This window comes from Macrosteles quadrilineatus, unplaced genomic scaffold (genome assembly GCF_028750875.1).
Source record: "Macrosteles quadrilineatus isolate MER2022 unplaced genomic scaffold, UCM_ALF_1.0 Scaffold_9__3_contigs__length_116548681, whole genome shotgun sequence".
NCBI lineage: Eukaryota > Metazoa > Arthropoda > Insecta > Hemiptera > Cicadellidae > Macrosteles > Macrosteles quadrilineatus.
Window position 1 is genome coordinate 17,227,275 of NW_026542602.1, and position 18,647 is coordinate 17,245,921.

At 33.6% G+C, this 18,647-nt stretch overlaps 1 protein-coding gene across 2 annotated transcripts in view; it reads left to right on the top strand.

Moving 5' to 3' along the window:
- The window catches only part of LOC129004379 (transmembrane protein 19-like), a 31,419-nt gene that overhangs the window by 12,256 nt on the left and 516 nt on the right, over nucleotides 1-18,647 (top strand). For both annotated transcript variants that reach the window (XM_054432949.1, XM_054432950.1), the window contains exons 7-8: nucleotides 445-660; nucleotides 12,798-12,980. In XM_054432949.1, coding sequence (XP_054288924.1) covers nucleotides 445-660; nucleotides 12,798-12,958 — 377 coding nt within the window. In that variant the 3' untranslated portion in view covers nucleotides 12,959-12,980. The remainder of the gene's footprint in view (nucleotides 1-444; nucleotides 661-12,797; nucleotides 12,981-18,647) is intronic.

Sequence of the window (18,647 nt, forward strand, 5' to 3'; positions counted from 1 at the left end):
CAATTTTGAGATAGTCCAATGGAATTACTTTTAGTTTTAAGTTTTAAGTCTCAATATGTTATTAGTTTCATGGGGTTGATTTTTTTGGATCATGTAAATGACTGTAAAAACCTGATTAACCTAAATAAAGGGAGCGAGGCCGTTTCGGCTAACCTATTTTTTTCTCTGATTAGTGAACCGCTAAATATATTGTTTCAGATGATCAAATATACATTTAGTTGAAAAACTGTTAATTCCTTTTATTCTATGTATTTTTGAATTCTATGCTGTTTTATTATTCATGTAGTAGGCCTAATCAACTACTTCTAGTCTAATACATCTAGGCATACTGATGTTTTCCTCGACTAAATAGATTTCCTGAAAAATACCTCAACTATTAACAGGTTCAATAGTTTTTGTCTTTTATATCTCTTGTATTTTCCACCATCCACTCTTCTGTTCCAGGCACCAACGGAGGTGTGTCTCCACAGGGCCTCCTGTTCAGTCTACTGGGAGGTCTGGTGGTGGGGGTAGGCTACTACGTGGGATTGTTATACCTGGTAGATACTACGTCACTGGTTCGCAGTCCACCTCAGTGGCCTGTCATCCTGTGGGCTGCTTTTGCTGGTCTCTTTGGCAGTGTTGTAGACTCACTTCTTGGAGCTACAGTCCAGTTTTCTGGTAAAAGTTGATATTTAACTAATTAATTGTGATTGTTTGCCTGTGACGTGTTCTTATCCAAAGGTAAAGAGTGATTGTTTCTGGAACCTTTTCCATATTTACGACTACCACTACAGGGCTGCTTTAATAATTGGGCCTGGGACTAGGAGCGCAAGAGGTTTTGGGTTTGTTGGGGGTGTAAGGAAGAGATAATCCTCACGCAAGAAAGGGGGAGGGGGCGCAGTTATCTCTCAGGCCCATAGCGTGTCACATACAAACCGCAGGTACTACTATAAAGTTTGTTTGTCAACACTCCAAGTTTATTACTGTCTGAATTTGAAGTTTTAGGTTATGTCTTGTTTCTAACCTAACCGAACCATAAAAAAGGATTTGTAGATAACTATAAATCTTCATCCTGAAACACATAGGCCTAGTAGTAGTCATATAACGGAAACGGTCCAGTTCTTGTTACAGTGTAAAATACAAACACTTTTAACTACCAATATTTCATAAATACACAATAAAAAATGTGAGAAATTTAAGGAGAAACAATACCTAAGAAACCACTGTTAATAAACTGTCACCCACTGACTACTGACGAGGTCGTGTTATATATGTATTAATTACAGTATTCTATAATTCATCGTCAAACTTGTACAGGAGGGTAAGACTATCGTAAGTTGTGGTAGTGTTATCGTAAGTTAAATTAAATCTATTTTTAACAAGACAAATACGGTACTGTATTAGATAGCTTTAACAATAAATTAACATTCACTACAATCAGAATGTTTACCAACAAAAACTAAATAAATAAGATTCTAATACCATATGTTGTCAAACACATATGACTGACAACACAGTAATCACAATCTGACTACTATATCTATATAAATAAAATTTGAGTTTTGTCTGTACATTGCTCAGAATAATAAATTTGTAGGCTATTTTTACGTTTTATACATTAAAGAAGCCGAAACAAGTCTCATCTAAATTTCTGTCTGTCTGTCTTTCTGTAACACTCAAGATGGCATTTTACGCAATCTTCTCCAGGAAAACGAGAGTACATATCAAGATCCAAGTCATTTTAATGTATTCACTGGATTGGCGAGAGTGTCTTTAGCCATTAAAATGTGGCCTCACTACTTAGGCCACATTTTAAGGCGCCACTAATCCTAATTAGGCCACTAATCCGAACGCCTCATTGCTGTACTCTATATACAGTACAGTAGTTCTTTATTGGATACTGTAATAATAAAAACTACAATAATAAAGCAGCCTCCCTGACAGCATGTAAGTTTTACTCCTATCTCACTGGGGAAAAAATAATGTTGGATAAGTACTTCATGAACATCGAATCTCCCCAACAACAAAACTCGTTTGACTGTGGTTTGTTTGTTGTCTCAATGACAGAACACATTATTGATCATCAATTGAATCCACGTGAATTAGACATCGTGGAATTGTCAAAATCAATTAGTTTTACAGAGACAGACATGATAACTAAAAGATCTCACATCGCATATATTTTTCTAAACTACAGCAAACTAACAGTTAAAACCATTTCATCTCTAATGCGAAAAAATACTGGAACTTTTAATCAGGAAGCTTCTACAAAACAAAAACACAAGAGTATTGAAAGTACCATTGTAACAACAAACAGGTTTGCAATATTTGAAAATATAGAGAATGAACCTACCTCAAGCCTTGAACCGAAGCATGTAGGTAAATATAAGGAAGACTCAAAACAAGCCACAAGAAAAAAGAACAATAAGTCTAAACAACTTGAGGAAACAAATAACAATACATTAAAAGGACCATCGCAAGAACTAAATGGCAATAATGAAACAACTACTATAAATGATGAAGAAAAAAACATCTGTATATTCGCTGATAGTCATGGTCGACAAATAAATCAAATTCTATCATCAAGTCTGCCAGAAAAATACAAGCTATATGTAAATACAGCACCTGGAGCTCCTTTGGAATATGTAATGAAAAATGCAGAGGAAAATATAAAAAGAATGAAAGGAAATGATGTAACAGTTTTAATTGCTGGGTCTAATAGTATTGAAAAAATGCTGGAACAAAAATGTGACCCAACTGACAAAATACCAGAAGTTTTTGACCACTTTTCAGCAGTTAACAAACATACTAATGTTTTAGTAGTTCCACTTTTTCACAGATTTGACCTTCCACCTCAACACATCATAAATAAAACAATTAGGAGAGTAAATTTTACTTTGAGGACAACAGACATAAACATAGTTGACTGCAGACGCTTAAGAAGGACCCACTTTACCCTGCATGGACAACATCTGAATAGGGAAGGTAAACATGTTTTGAGTGAAGAAATTCTGAAGGAAATAAAATATAACAAGCTAAATTACACAAATCAGCTCCCTAAAGAGATCAAAGTTGTTGAGGCCAACATGAACCAGCTATTTGATGATTTTAGTAAATGTGAGAGCCTGGCCTTCTCCCACTGTATATCGGCAGATCTGACAAGTGAAAGGAATATGACGGCGGGAGTTGCTGTGAAATTCAGAGAAAGGTTTGGCAGGCCTACCAAGAGTGACTACTGTGATGAACATTTGGTTTACCAGAAAACCAACGAATCCTCTGTCTACGGCTTAGTGACGAAACCAAAATACTATGATAAACCAAAAACAGAAGTGTACAATGCTGCTTTCCAAGAACTAACAACTGACTTTACCAGGCGATCCTTTAATAAGCTGATTTGCTCACCAATGGGTTGTGTGCGGGATGGAGTACCACTGAAACAATTTGCTGCCAACATAGTCAACTTTCAACGGAAGACTAAAGCTACTGTCATAGTAGTAGCCTACTACCAATCCTCTACAAGAACACTGTTCAATGGTTACTCATACAAGGACTTTATACACAAACTGAAAGACTCCATCTCTGAACAATATCAACAGAAGGTGTTCGATGAGTCATCTCACATAACCATCAACTGTAGTCAAGAAACCATCAAAACTCGTGAAGAGGATGCAGTGAGCGAACATCAGCCTGTCTCACCTACCACGACCAGCCCCCCCACGGTCCCTGGAGTCCTTGACTACAGTGAAGTAGTGAAAATGTGTGATCGTGTTAGTGGTGAAAAGCAGAGCACTAGTGAAATCAGTAACGTCTGTAGTACAAATCATTATAGTGTGTCAGTGTCCTCCGATACCATAAGTCATAGTAATACGCATTTTTTGTCTCAGAGTCCTCACCATTCACCCCCTCCGGACGTCCCTTAACTATTCCATCTACAATTACCCTACCACCTCATCACACACCCTATCACATATCCTACATAACTGGACCACCTAATCAACCACCTAGAAACCACCTCTCTCAAAGTCCACCTCAAAAATGTAATTATCAAAGTAAGTCTATAGTTAAATTATTCCATCAGAATATTGAACATTTGAAATCCAAAATTGAGGCTTTGCAAATAACTTTGAATGAAATAAAAGCACATATTGTTATCTTGACAGAACATGATATGAAAGAGGAAGAAATTGAGCGCTTAAATATAGAATACTATTCTGTAGGGTCATATTTTACTCGGAAGCTGTCACGCAAAGGTGGAGTAATGTTACTATCTACCAATGATATGAAACAAAAAATAGTTACAATTCCTGACTCTTTGAAAAATAAATTAATAGAAGAAAAACAGTTTGAATTTTGTATATGTAAATATTTAATTAACAATTTTGAAATAGTAGTTGTAGCAGTTTACAGATCCCCTAAGTCAAAAGCTGAAATATTTTTAGACAGATTAACTGTACTTTTAGAATTTCTGAACAATAAGTTTAAGTGTATCATTGTTGCAGGAGATATTAATATAGATGTGCTTGTTAAATCTAAGGAACACACTATGTTAAAAAATATGCTAAAAAGGGTAAATATGGAGTACTTGGTAAAATTTCCCACTAGGATCTCTAAAATATCAAAAACAGCAATTGACAACTTCCTTGTCACAAAATCTCAAAGCAGCCTCATGAAAATAAACGGCATAATAACCTTATTGTCTGACCATGATGGTCAATGCTTAGAAATAGCTTTGCCAAAATCGAAATCTGTAAGGGAAAATTTTATTTTCCGGGACCAAAGAATTTTTAGTGAAGAAAACATTAATCTGTTTAAAAAATTTCTATCAGATGAGTCATGGGCTGAAGTAATTCTTTCGCCGGCTAAAGATAAATACAATAATTTTATAGACAGTTTCATGTACCACTTTAATACAGCTTTTCCTATGAAAAGAATAAAAAAGAAAACAACACAAAAAAACAATTGGATTTCCCTACAACTTAAAGAAGAAAAGAGTACACTAGTTAAACTAACACGGGAAAGCAGAAGTAAAAAAGATAACAATTTGACAGAAATGTTAAAGCAAAGATCTTTGAATTACAAAAAAAATGTTAAAAAGGCAAAAAGAGATTATTTTGACAGTAAAATAAAAAAATCTAATAATGTAAATAAAACAGTTTGGAATATTATAAATTCCGAAGTGGGAAACACAATCCATAAAAATAATCAAAATATTAATTTAGTTCATAATGGAAAACATTACTGTAACCCAACAGATGTATCAAATATATTTAATGATTTCTTTGTAAATGTGGTAAAAAACAACATTGATTTATCTCAAATAAACAATTGTACAGATAGTAATGATGAAATATTAGATTCTGCCAAATGGGAAATGAAACCAATGTTTAGATTAAGAGAGGTGGGAGTATTAGAAATAGAAGAAATTATCAGTTCCCTTAAAAATAAGAGTTCGAGTGGGTATGATGAAATCCCTATATTTTTGTTAAAATCCATTAAAAATTAAATCAGCTATATTTTAAGTCATCTCATAAACTCATCATTTGTCTCAGGAGTCTTCCCCGATAAATTAAAAATTGCAAAAATTATCCCATTACATAAAAAAAATGATGTTAAAAATCCGTCAAATTATCGCCCATTATCCTTGTTACCAACATTTTCAAAAATTTATGAAAAAGCAGTCTACATTTAATTAACAGAATTTCTAGTTAAGAACCACTTAATAGATGACATTCAGCATGGTTTCTGCTGTGGAAAATCGGTAATTACTGCAAGTATTGCTTTCATAGAATCAATAATTGACTCAATTGATGCTGGAGACCCATGCATTGGTATATTCATGGATCTGTCAAAGGCATTTGATAGCGTAAATCATACATTACTTATTAGTAAATTAAAATCTCTGGGGATGGTCAAATCTACATTAGATTGGTTTTGTTCATACCTTGAAAATAGATTCCAGTTTGTCCAATTAACTAGTTGTTCTGATAATAGAATTTCAAATCATAAATCACAATTAAAAAAAGTACGATTTGGAGTTCCTCAAGGATCAATTTTAGGGCCCCTTCTTTTCATATGCTATCTAAAAAATATATCAACCTCACTATCAAACCCTGAGAAAAGCAGTATATGTTTATACGCCGATGATACTAACCTAAAAATCTCAGATAAAACAATAGAACAAATTGAAATTTTGTCTTTCCTAGAATTAGAAAATATTGTTCAATTTTTCAAAAATCATAATTTACAGCTAAATGTTGAAAAAACAAATTATATATCATTTAAAACAGCTCAGTCAAAAACCACAGCAGAACCTGTTGTTATGATTGATTCCGAACCTATTGAACAAATTTTTTGCACAAAATTTCTCGGTCTACTAATAGATGGCAACCTAAATTGGAATGAACACGTGGACAAAATCATATCAAAAATTAATTCAGGTTTATGTGCCTTGAGAAAAATGGCAGATTTATGTAGTCAATCAACACTCAAACTAATATACCATTCCTATATACATTCCCATATTTCATTTGGCATCTGTCTTTATGGCTCCACCAAACAAGAAAATCTTGATAAAATTCAAAAATTACAAAAAAAAGCAATTCGGATAATTAAAAATCTTCATCAAGAAGTATCCTGTAGAGAGCATTTCAAAAATCTTCAAATTATTACAGTTTATGGACAGTATATTTTTGATACAATTATGGTTTACAAAACTTTGAATTCAAGCAAACCATTAATAAACCATCCAACTCACCCATACAATACCAGAAATAAATCGGAAATCATACCCACTCATCACAGATTGCAACTCTACACCAAAAAACCATCATATGCAGGAGCAAAGTTTTTTAGAACTTTACCTAAAGAAATAAAAAAAGAAAATAATGTTAATAAATTTAAAATTAAGTTAAAAAATTATATTACATCAAATCCTATTTATTCAATTGAGGAGTATAACCAGTTGTAAATATGTATTATAAGCCCTGTTAGCTATAAGGAAATGACACTATTCCGTTGTATGACTCATGTACACATTATGAATAAAGATTGATTTGATTTGATTTGATTTGATTAGTAAATAAAATTACGGACGTTCAAAAATGCAGTTTTGTGTGATGTTTGCCAAGTTTTCGTCCAATTTTTATCACATAATGATCTATGAAATAACGAACAGCTGTTCGGATCAAGATTATTTTTTCTAGCTGTCACTGATATGTTTACAAATGTTGTTTACAAATACCGCAACCATTTCCGATCACGTTTTGAAGGTAAATCCCATCCAAGTGACATTAAAAACGTTGTCTTACATAACGGATTTAATTAATCGCTAGTGGAATAATATAGTGTAACCGTAAATGAAATAATTAATAACTAGGCATCATCCAGGTCAGAAACCAGAGATTCTTTGTGTGTAAAATTGTTCTTGAGTTTTGATAACCAGAAAGAAGACCTTGAATCAGTGTTGTATAGGGCTCATATTAATGATCGTCGCCAATAGTGGCGACTACCCAATTATTCATAACAACCTTTTCGACGACGATCCTTGATACCGGTAATTTTCCCTAGAATACACGGCCTCCCTACTTAAGAAATAAAATTACAAACGTCCAAAAACCCAGTGTTGTGTCATTTTTGTCACATTTCATTCTAATGTTAAAAGATATACGAATCATTGTTTAGAGAATAGGCCCACGTAATCTATTAAATGACAAACAGTTGTTTGTATGAGGTTGTTTTTTTTTCAAACTGACACCAATAATTTTACATTAAAAGTTGTTTACGAATAAAGCAATTAATGGGAAATAACTTTGATTGCCAATAACCTTTTACGAGAAAATCCAAAACCAAGAAATCAATAACTTTGAGACTTGATTGTCACATTTAATTTGTCGGACGTAACTCTTAACTGTAAACGTTGATTTTTGGTACTGGTTCTTTTCCTTAGAACCGTTGGTAGCAGCAAGAATCATTTTTACGTACCAACACATCACTGTAATTTACAAATTAGTTATCGTTGGTGTTCACCTTATTTATACAGTTGTATTATAGCCGTACTCAATTTAATTGATGTCTTAACTGTATAAGTTTTGCTTTTTCTGTCTGGGTTCAAAATTTTAGTTTATGCTAAGAAAATTATAATTCATTTAAGTAAAATATTTGTTTAACAAACCATCATGAATTGTTTATGATTTACGTTGTTTATGTATCAATAGTTTGTGGCCTATTTTGGTAATTTTTATTATAAATTACCAATCTAAATTGTCTATAGTACTTCATTTCATATAGTAAGACGCCATTTCGACAGCATTTCGGGCCATCTTCGGTCCAAGCAAATATAGATTGGTATGATAAAATTTGATGACAATACAAATTTCAAATACTAATTTTATATGTACTTTGTTATGCTTAAAACGTAGCAACTTCCCTAATTAAGTTCTGTATTTTTGTGTGTATGTCTGTTGGTAACGCATTTATGTCCGTATTTCTCAGTGTCATGAAAAGGACAAGAGCACCTTGATAATTAAAATGTCAACCCGAATAAAGTGTTAAATGGTGAGGTTGAGGTAGTACTTTAAATACTTTGAACCATTGTGGGAAGTAACTTTCAACTATAGGCCTACCTTAGGGCTATGCCTCTTAGATCTAGGCCTATAAAGCTTTTTTAGTTCAATCATTGGATTTAACATATGGACTAACACGATCCGGGTGACATTGAATTGCGAAGCATGGGTTTTGGCTTGAAACTGTCAGATACTGTATTTGCGAAGGTTTATATATAATACAGTCTAACCTTGATATAACGAACCTCGATATAACGAATTCCTTGATATAACGAATTTTTTTTAATCCCCTAGAACTCTCCATAAGACACAATGTATATTTTACCTCTACATAACGAACAAACCATAACAACGACCTTGATTTAACGAATTTTTCGTGATTTCGGCTAAAATAAGACACCTCAATATAACGAATTTATCATTGTCAGAACCTCTACATTGCGAATTTAACCTCTGCATAACGAATTGTCTACGTCTTTCCCTCGATATAACAAATTCCCCACCCAATTATTGTTTTGGGAAAATCACGTCATCGCTTGCGCTAACATTCGTCTGCTCCGTTTTACATCTTTGTCTGCTGTCGCTGCGCGCGCTATGTTGCAACTGAGAACTGATTTCATTCACTGAGGACTGATGACGACGTAATGTTAAGTAAGCTGTGATTGGGCGATATGGGATAACTATGGTGAATTGTACAATTTTTGGATAAAGAGAAACCTAAGAAAGAATATAAAAACAAAACTAAAGAGAAAGAATAGCAACATCGTTATTTTAACATTTCTTTTACGAGTGTTTTTTTATTATCCTTAAGTTGGCTATGATTATACACTTTTATAATGACTTATCTAATAAATTATTGTTTTCAATACAATTTGTTTCAACTAGCAACACCAATGCTATAGTTAATGATTATTATTGACATTCCTCTGTTGTGATAAATCAGTACTGTACTGTAAGTAGCCTACCGGCCTATCGCGAGCAGTAGCTTACACAACTTTCTACTGTTTTGTTTTGTTCTTTACATGGTTTATGACTACGCAATACAGTGTTTGGCTAGGTTTTAGGAGGGTTAGAACAAGCTGTGATTTTAAACTTATAGCTTTTAACCTGTACCAAGGTCAATGCCATTGTCATGATTGTGCAATATTCAAGATCCCTCCCCTTTATATTGCCGGATAATTTAGGTTCTACTGTACAATGTAAACACTGTACTGTAAAGTATTGTAGCCTATGCTACTTTAATTGTGTTTTAATGATGTCTAATCCCGACCTGTATTGACCGACGCTGGTTCTGAACCTCGACTTAGCGAAATTCCTGCAAACCTAACCTCTATATAACGAACCTCGTTTTAACGAAATCCTTGATATAACGAATATTCAGTTCGGTCCCTTCAGATTCGTTATACTGAGGTTGGACTGTAGTTTAAATAAATATAGTTCAAATAAATATAAATATTAAATAAATATATAAATAATAGTTTTAATAAAACTTAACCCAACATAGGCTTAGTTTTTTTAAATAAAAAAGCTACTCATTTTGGCTCTAAATGTTTAAATCATTTACCTGAAAATTTAAAAAGCAAAATTAATAACCAAAACTTAAAGTATCTGGTTAAAAATTATTTGTAAAAAAAAGCTGTTATTCAAAGGAAGAATTTTTCGATTCTAGTTGATTATTTGAGATGTTCAGAGGTATATGTAAATGTATACACTTCATGTAATTTAACTTAGCATATACAAATTTTTAAGTATTGTTATTTGTTTCAGTAAGTTAAATCTAGTAAGTTGATAAATGGATTATTTCAATTAATTTTTAAATAGCTTTGAGAGAGCTTTTATGTAATTTACCATAAGATTATAATTATTTTACTTTACTGTGACACTATTTATGTATGTATATACAAGATAAATAAAGAAATTTGACTATGACTATGACTAGTTTTGCCAGCATATCTAAAAATATGTAAACCAACTGCTGTTCTTAATATAAGAAGATTTCAACTGACTACTTTAAGATCCCCGTGCGTAGAACGGGCACACAGCTAGTAAACTATAAACTTGTCTATATACTGAATGGATCAGAGCCAGACGAGCACTGCAAGCCTCTTTTTAAGGATTTTAAGATTCAAACTGTAATAAATTTGTTTATTATGATCTTGCCCTTTATATCTTAAAAAACCCCATCACCTAAAATTCAATAATCATAATCACAATACCAGATTTAAAAATAGTGCCTTGTTAGAATCACATCGTCTGAGTAAGACTAGCAAGAGCCACATAGTGTTTTCAACTAAAGTATATAACCTTTTAAAACACAATATCCGCTTATCCGCAGGAAAAATTTAAGTCCTTGTTTTATAATTGGCTATTAGACAACCCTTCTTATAGCCTGGACGATTTGTTCAAAGCTGGCCAAATAAATCTTTGATTGTATAACCCTGCTGCTAACCTGTTGCTTTATCAGGTCCTTATATTGCTGTTTGTTTAGTCATATGCAGGGCCAGATTTACCTATGGGCGGAGGGGGCGAGCGCCCGGGGCCCCCTTTGCACAGTAGTTTTTATTAATAATTTTGAAAATTAATCAGACACTTACCAAATGGCCTTTTTTTGTAACAGCTTTATTTTTATTTTCGTTATCCTATATTTAAGGTTATTGTTAGGTGTATTTTAAGGCATTACTAGGAACAAAATTCTTGACCCTAAGGGACTTTTCCTCAGAGTTTTTAAAATCTATATATACACTTTACAACAACTAGAGTCTTCTGATGTTAACAAAAAAATACATTTATTGGGAGTGGGCGAGCGTTGTCAACTGAAATCGTAAACAAGCTATAAGCAGAAGCAGCTGCAACAATAAATGATAATGACCTGATAAGGGATCCCGTCTAGTCCTTCTGTCTCACGCATACACACACATAAAAAACATACACATTTGTCTTACTTTTGTGTTATTTTGTTGTAATTCTGCAAACTAACAGTACAAAAACAAAGCTGAAGTGAGTAGTGATGTATTCAATGCTATGTTTGTGTTGTATTAATCAATATTGAATCCATTTAAACATCTTTCAGTTACTCATATAAAAAGTTAGCTAGTGAGTGTTTATTAGACTTTTATTGCAAGATTTTGCTCGTTAATAAAAAACTCAAACTTGAAAGTCCTCAATGGTACTTTTCATGCTAGGAGTTTAACATACAGTATTATAAAAACGAGAATGCCATAGGCACCAAAACCATTATGAAAATAAACATAAGTCATATTTTATATTTTATGGTTTTTTTACAAAAAAAAAAAAAACAACTAAATCTCTACAACCCAACAGTTATGTTTTAGAGTTAATGAAAAAAACCTAGTTCCAAGCCTATTTTACTTTTATTGGTGTTGATACATAGGCTAATTGAAAACAGAAAGTGTTATGTATATAAATTAAGGCTAAATCGTGGCAAAAAACAAAAGATTTTAAAATTCAAATTAGTTTGATTTTTATTATTAGAAAAAGAGTTTTAAACCAAAATAAAATAATCACACCTATATTGTAGTAATATTGAAAAAAACATACAAATCGACAGCAATAATCGATAATTTAAATACTTAATAAACAAAAATATATCAATACTTCTAATCCAAATATATTATGGTAGCCTACCATGCTACTATACCAAATATGCCGTCACTGGTACTACAAAGCAATTGAAACATTTGGTCAGAGTTTGTTTAAATAGTGAATGCAAGAGATTAGGTTTCAAACATTTTTATTTTTTGTGTATAAAATTAAAAGATGCTGTGTATAAAAATATGTTAAAATAGTTCTATTTTTATATTTTAAGAACGATTTTTTATATAGAACAGAACTTATTGCTTATTTGGCCTTAAATTGCTCTCCGGACTTTGGCTTGACCCCCCGGAAGACCACCCCCCGACCCCCCGGAAGACCACCCCCCAAACTGAAATCCTAGGGCCCCATTGGAAAATTTGCCTGGGGCCCCTGAAGTCCTAAGTCCGGCCCTGGTTATATGTACATATTTTAGTTATTAAGCCCTATTGTTTTTCAAAATATTGAAAGTGTTTTTCATTTTGTTTTGTTTGACGATTAATGTATGATTATGGTTTTGACTTTGTCGATGATCTAATGTATCCTTATGACAAATAAAGATTTTTATTATTATTACTCCTGTATACTAAACCTGAGGCCAATAATACCAACATATTATGGCTTTGCTTAAGTCAGCCTATAACATGTGTGTCTGCTGTGCAGGTCTGGACAAGAGCCGTGGCTGTGTCGTGGAGTGTCCAGGGCCAGGAGTAAAGCACATCAGTGGCTTTGGACTGTTAGACAACCACAGTGTAAATCTGGTGTCTAGCATCATCTCTGGTCTAGTCACCCCCATGTTGGCCAACCTACTCTGGCCTCACTAGCTCTAGTCACTTGTAACTACAGGTATGTTGTAGCACTGAAGACATCCCAGCTATATGGACCACCTGTCGATTGATTAAAAAATAACATTGTTGATCGGGGTAGACAGTGTACGCTAGTGTATAAAATTCTATTTTCCACCCCTTTTTTTGGTTTCTGAGGTAGTTGACATGTTAAATTATTTTATGTTGTTGGCATAAAAGATGGTATAGCCTACAATAACTTGTTATAGTTATATCAGTTTAACTGGATAAAAAGTCTACAAATTCAACAAAAATCGGCAATTAACATCACCTATTGGTGGCTTAACTCAAATACGCCCATTTTGATTGAAAAACTGGTATACCCTATGTTATATTTAAATGAAAATAATTAAAATAAGTGTTGCATTTTTTTTAAAGCTTTTAAGATTTGTATTTGTCCTTGGCATACATAGAGATGCATTCATACAGTCATTTCATACATGGTTGCTCAATATTTTTAATTTTGATGAATTTTTTATAACATTTGTTAATATTCCTGAGCGTTGTATATATATATTTTTGTGGCCGTTTTATATATTGCTATTGTTTTATGGTTAGATAGGCCTAAGTCGGTTTAGACTTTTAGTAATAATAAAGAAGTCATGATTATTGTTCGTATGATATTTTTTATTTATTATTATTTTTATTATTATTATTTTATGGCCAGCATTGGACCACTTAAGTCAATATAATGGCTAGATTCATTTTAAATACTGTCTCTTCTTCTTGTCCGCCTAATACTTCTTCATTCTTTCCGACCGTTGTTTTATTTCTTCTTCCGAAACCACTCTTCCTTGTCTCTGATTGTTTGCTCCTATTGGCAGGATGATAATTTTGTCTTTGAGTACTGCAAGCGCCTCTGACTTATTTTCCAAATCTTCTAATGATATTTTCAACCTTCTCATGTCCTCCTTAACCCCTTAACCGCAACACATGTGTTATTCCGTGGTAGTATTCTGTACACGATATGGCGACGCACGGAATATCTCATACATCAGCCTTGTGGCGTTAACCGCGACGTACGAGTTTAGACGGTTTTGACGTTCTCAGCTGATGCATTTCGTTGAAATAAGTCTTCTACTAATTTGTTTCTGGTCATTGACCCTAAGAATAGACAGTTCATTCGGTGCTGCACTCAAGTGTATGTTTCTGGAACTACGTCTACACCACGTGATCTGCATTGTCAAATGTCCTACTTGCTAGTTGCTACTGTCGCGTTTAGATGATAACGTCGCATCTTCGTGTTTATAATACAAATTACAAACCCGTTGTTTCTGTTATATCTGTTTTTGTTTCTACGTGCAATATTGTGTGTTTTTGTTGATGGTGATAATCAGTGATTGAAATGGCCGATGGCGAACTGTTACGACTCCAGGAACTGCCCAGCTCGGAGTTAGGACCTGGTGAAGACTTATTGGATGATGGCGGATGGATGAGTGATGACGGGGATCTTGACCGTGCTAATTTAGATGCGACTCCAGAGATAAGTGATAATGATAATTTTATAGATGATGATTACAATAACTGTAATTTAGATGACATTGGTTCGGAGATAGATGAGCCTGATTCCCCCCCTATGCCTAATAATCCTGGTCCTTCCGCACCTTGAGGTCGACAAAATATACCAAACCAAAGTAATAAAAAAGGAAGACAATCTAAACCAAAAACATATAAACCAAAGAAGAAAAAGAAAAGCCTTAATCCAAAAAGAAAGCCAAAAGAACCTAAATATCCTCACGTATGGAATTCCAATACATTTGTAATAAATTATCCCACAAATAGTGGGGTAGTAGGTAGAGATATGTATCCCGATCCTTGTCGTGAGGTGGATTGTTTTGACAAAATGTTCCCAAATGAGATCTTAGAGTTTATTGTTGAGCAAACAAATAAACACTATGACTTTATTGCTTCGTCACAGGCCCCAACACCCTGTTCAAGGCTCAAAATTTGGCAACCGTTGACTGTGAAGGAGTTAAAAGTTATTATTGCTGTTTCCATGCTAATGGTACACAATAAAAAAAAAAGTTTTGGAAAATTATTGGTCAACTGATAAATTACAGCAAAATTTTATCCCTAACATCATGTGCCGAGATCGATATTGCACTATATTGCGTCTATTGCATTTCAATGACAACTCTGAGCCAAATCAGTATGGTAAGCTTACCAAAGTCAAACAGCTAATCGATATGTTTAGGCGAATGTTTTCACAGAACTTTATTCCGTTTCGCAATTTATGTATTGACGAAAGTCTTCTATTGTTCAAAGGTAGATTAGCATTCAAACAGTTTATTCCCTCCAAAATAAGTAGGTATGGGATAAAGACCTATGTTTTGTGCGATTGTGAATCAGGGTATGTTCTTGATGTGATTGGGTACACTGGAAAAGAAACTGAGATATATGACACAGATAACCTAGGTTTGTCGGGTGCGATTGTCACAACACTTCTCGCACCTTACTTGAACAAAGGCCATTGTTTGTACGTTGATAATTGGTATGGTAGTCCTGATCTGTTTATGTTTTTGCATTTGAACGAAACAAATGCTTGTGGTACAGTTAGATGGGACAGAATTGGTATGCCTGAATTTCAGAAATAAAAGAGTTACTAGTTGGTGAACGGGAGGTTGTCAATGATGGGACGAGCATGGTTGTAAGGTGGACAGATAAAAGAGAAGTAATGATGATCACAACAGAACATGACGATAAAGTAGTTGAATCCGGAAAAGTGAACCACGTAACAAAAGAAAAGGTTATGAAGCCAAAATGTGTCCAAGAATATAACTATAGCATGGGCTCTGTAGACCACACAAATATGATGCTAAGCAATGTTACATGTGTAAGGCGCACCCAAAAGTGGTACAAGAAGCTGTTTTTGCATTTTGTGGATCTAGCAATACTAAACTCTCATGCAATAATACCTATGTGTAAGTGGCAAGAAACCAACTTTAGCCGAATTTCATCTATAGCTAGTTCGGCAACTTTTAGAGGAAAATATGGCAGCTCAGACCCACAGTCAAAAAACAGGTGGTCGTCCTTCTCACGGTGATACACCACTAAGATTGACTCAGCGTCATTTCCCGTCATGTATTCCTTCAACTGAAAAAAGGAGTATCCCTCACGCCAGTGCTAGGTTTGCCGTCACACAACGCGACGTGAACCGGCCAGGCGGGAGTCGCGGTACCAGTGCCAGGATTGCGCAGTTTCCTTGTGCGTAGTGCCGTGCTTCAGGGAATATCATACCCTGAAGAATTTCTAAGAAATCGAAATGTCAAGGAAACTTTGTACATAGTGTAATATATGTATAGATTTCAATATTTACATCCGCTTGTGTGACCAGACAACAGAGACAACCCGTACAGTAAGTAAATATGAATAATACAATATTTTATTATTTATTTATTAGTTTATTATTATTAATTATTTATAAAATAAGAAATTAAATAATTATTTACGCTAACATGAAAACTAATACACAGTTTATAATAAAATTTATCATAGTTAATAGCTTTAAAATATGTTTTTAGCATATGATTTCTCAGAATGTTAAAAAACCACAAAAAATTAAAAAAAAAAACCCGCGCTAGGCCATCGGCGAGCGTAATTAAATTGCGCGCCACTGATCGCGGCGTGCCAACTTCAGCCGCGGTTAAGGGGTTAATCTCTGTAATCCACCTATAGTCACTCTTGCTATTCCACAACTTGTCAATTATTTTCTAGCTTATTCTATTTTCCGGTGTCCTTAAAAGATGTCCAATGAATGAAATTTTCTTTTTAATTATACTTGTCAATGGCTCTATTTCCTTACATACATTTTTATTTGAGGCCAGTCTCCAAACTCCATCTTTTTGATATTATTTGGTTATACATGTTCTGATGATTCTTCTTTCTATTTTCAGTACAGTGTTAGTTGTTTTAAATATAGTTTCACTTGTATATGTTATTTGTGGAAGTATGACTGCTTTGTAATGTTTCAATTTTGTTGCTATTGATAGGCATTTTTTGTTGTATGTGTTTTTAGTAATATGTTGCATTCTGATCAATTTTTTAATTCTATTTTCCCATGATGGATTTTCTTTAAGATTGTATGTTATAACTTCACCTAAGTATTTGAAATTTTCTACAATTTTGATGCAATGTTCTCCAATTTTGATTTTGTTAGCCAATGGTGGTTTTGTTTACATTATTTCAGTTTTCTCAATTGTTGCTTGGTTTCTTGGATGTTATTAGCTAGAAGAGCCAGATCATTATTTTATTTCATTAATCTTTTTAACTGTTTAAAAAAATGTTCATCCTTAACACAATTTACAAGCGTTAGCCGTATATATACAGATCAATGGACGTTTATATATGAGCATTAGATGTTTATATACGCTGCAGCAACTAACTGTGGTCATAAAACTTGTAGAAAAATGTGTCTATAATCAACTTAAACCATCAGATAGAAGTGGAAAAACATCAACATTTCAAAAGCTTCGCCCTGCAGCTGACGCTAGGGAAAGATATATTGTATAAATAGAAATGTCATGCAAGTATTAAAAAAATATTTCCCATCAGAATTTTTTCGGTGGCCATCTTCTTTTGTGCAAAACCAGCGTTTTTAACAAAAATTGTAGTTTACTAGATTTTAAATAACTATTTTTTATTTTTCAAGATATCAGGACAAACTGAAAACATATTGAATATAAAATGTGCTTCAAATTTATATATGATTAAATTGCATAAATATTTGATAAGTATGTAAAATGCTAAAATGTAGAAAGATTTTATTAGCCAAGAAAATGTTTTTTTCATGCAAATTCTCAAACCGTGTCCTCCCCCATTGCAAACGTAAAGCACGAGTATAACACTGCAATAAGAATTTTATACTTACACGCCAACCCCGTACAAAGGACGGGTACTCTGCTGGTCTGTCTATAAAACCTGTTTGTGTGCACTTATATGTCCCCTATGTTTTGTTGCGGGGTTTTGTTTAACACCTATGGGATCTAATAAAATATCCCCACCGCAGCAAACCTGCAGACTGAGCGAATTTTCATCTACCTGGCTGGAGTTCCACTAAATTATTTATAAATCTACATTTCTTCAAACGAGTTCGGGAACCAGCATGCTCGGACTATGGGAACGGGGGTTTTTATGGGGTAAAAATAGGGTTTTCCCATTTTTGACCCTAAAAGCACAAAATTTCACAATTTCTTTCCAAACCATTTTGTAGAGCTTAAAAAACAAACAATTTAGTATATCTAAGCGTTATTATGCGCCTAATGGTTACAGAGAAAATTCCAAAAAATGGTTAATTTCAAATTCTCAAACTCATATATAAGTAACTAATTCTATTTGGATAGGGAATAAATGTGATATTTTTAAGGAGGCAGTTTAGTTTAAATACAATCAGGCAAATGGAAATTCGCTTAGTCTGCAGGTTTGCTGCGGCGGGGGTATTTATAAGCTCCCATAGGTGTTAAACAAAGCCCCTCAACAAAACTTAGGGGACATATAATGCACACGGGACATGGCCTAGCGACTAGACTATTAGGACCATAAGAAGTTACTGTGTCAAATAAAAACTTTGACAATTATTTTGATACCTTTGATAATTTCATTTAATGAAGAACTGATACCAAATAATACTTTTGCATGAAAACTATGTAACAGTAAACCCTGTCATTCAGTT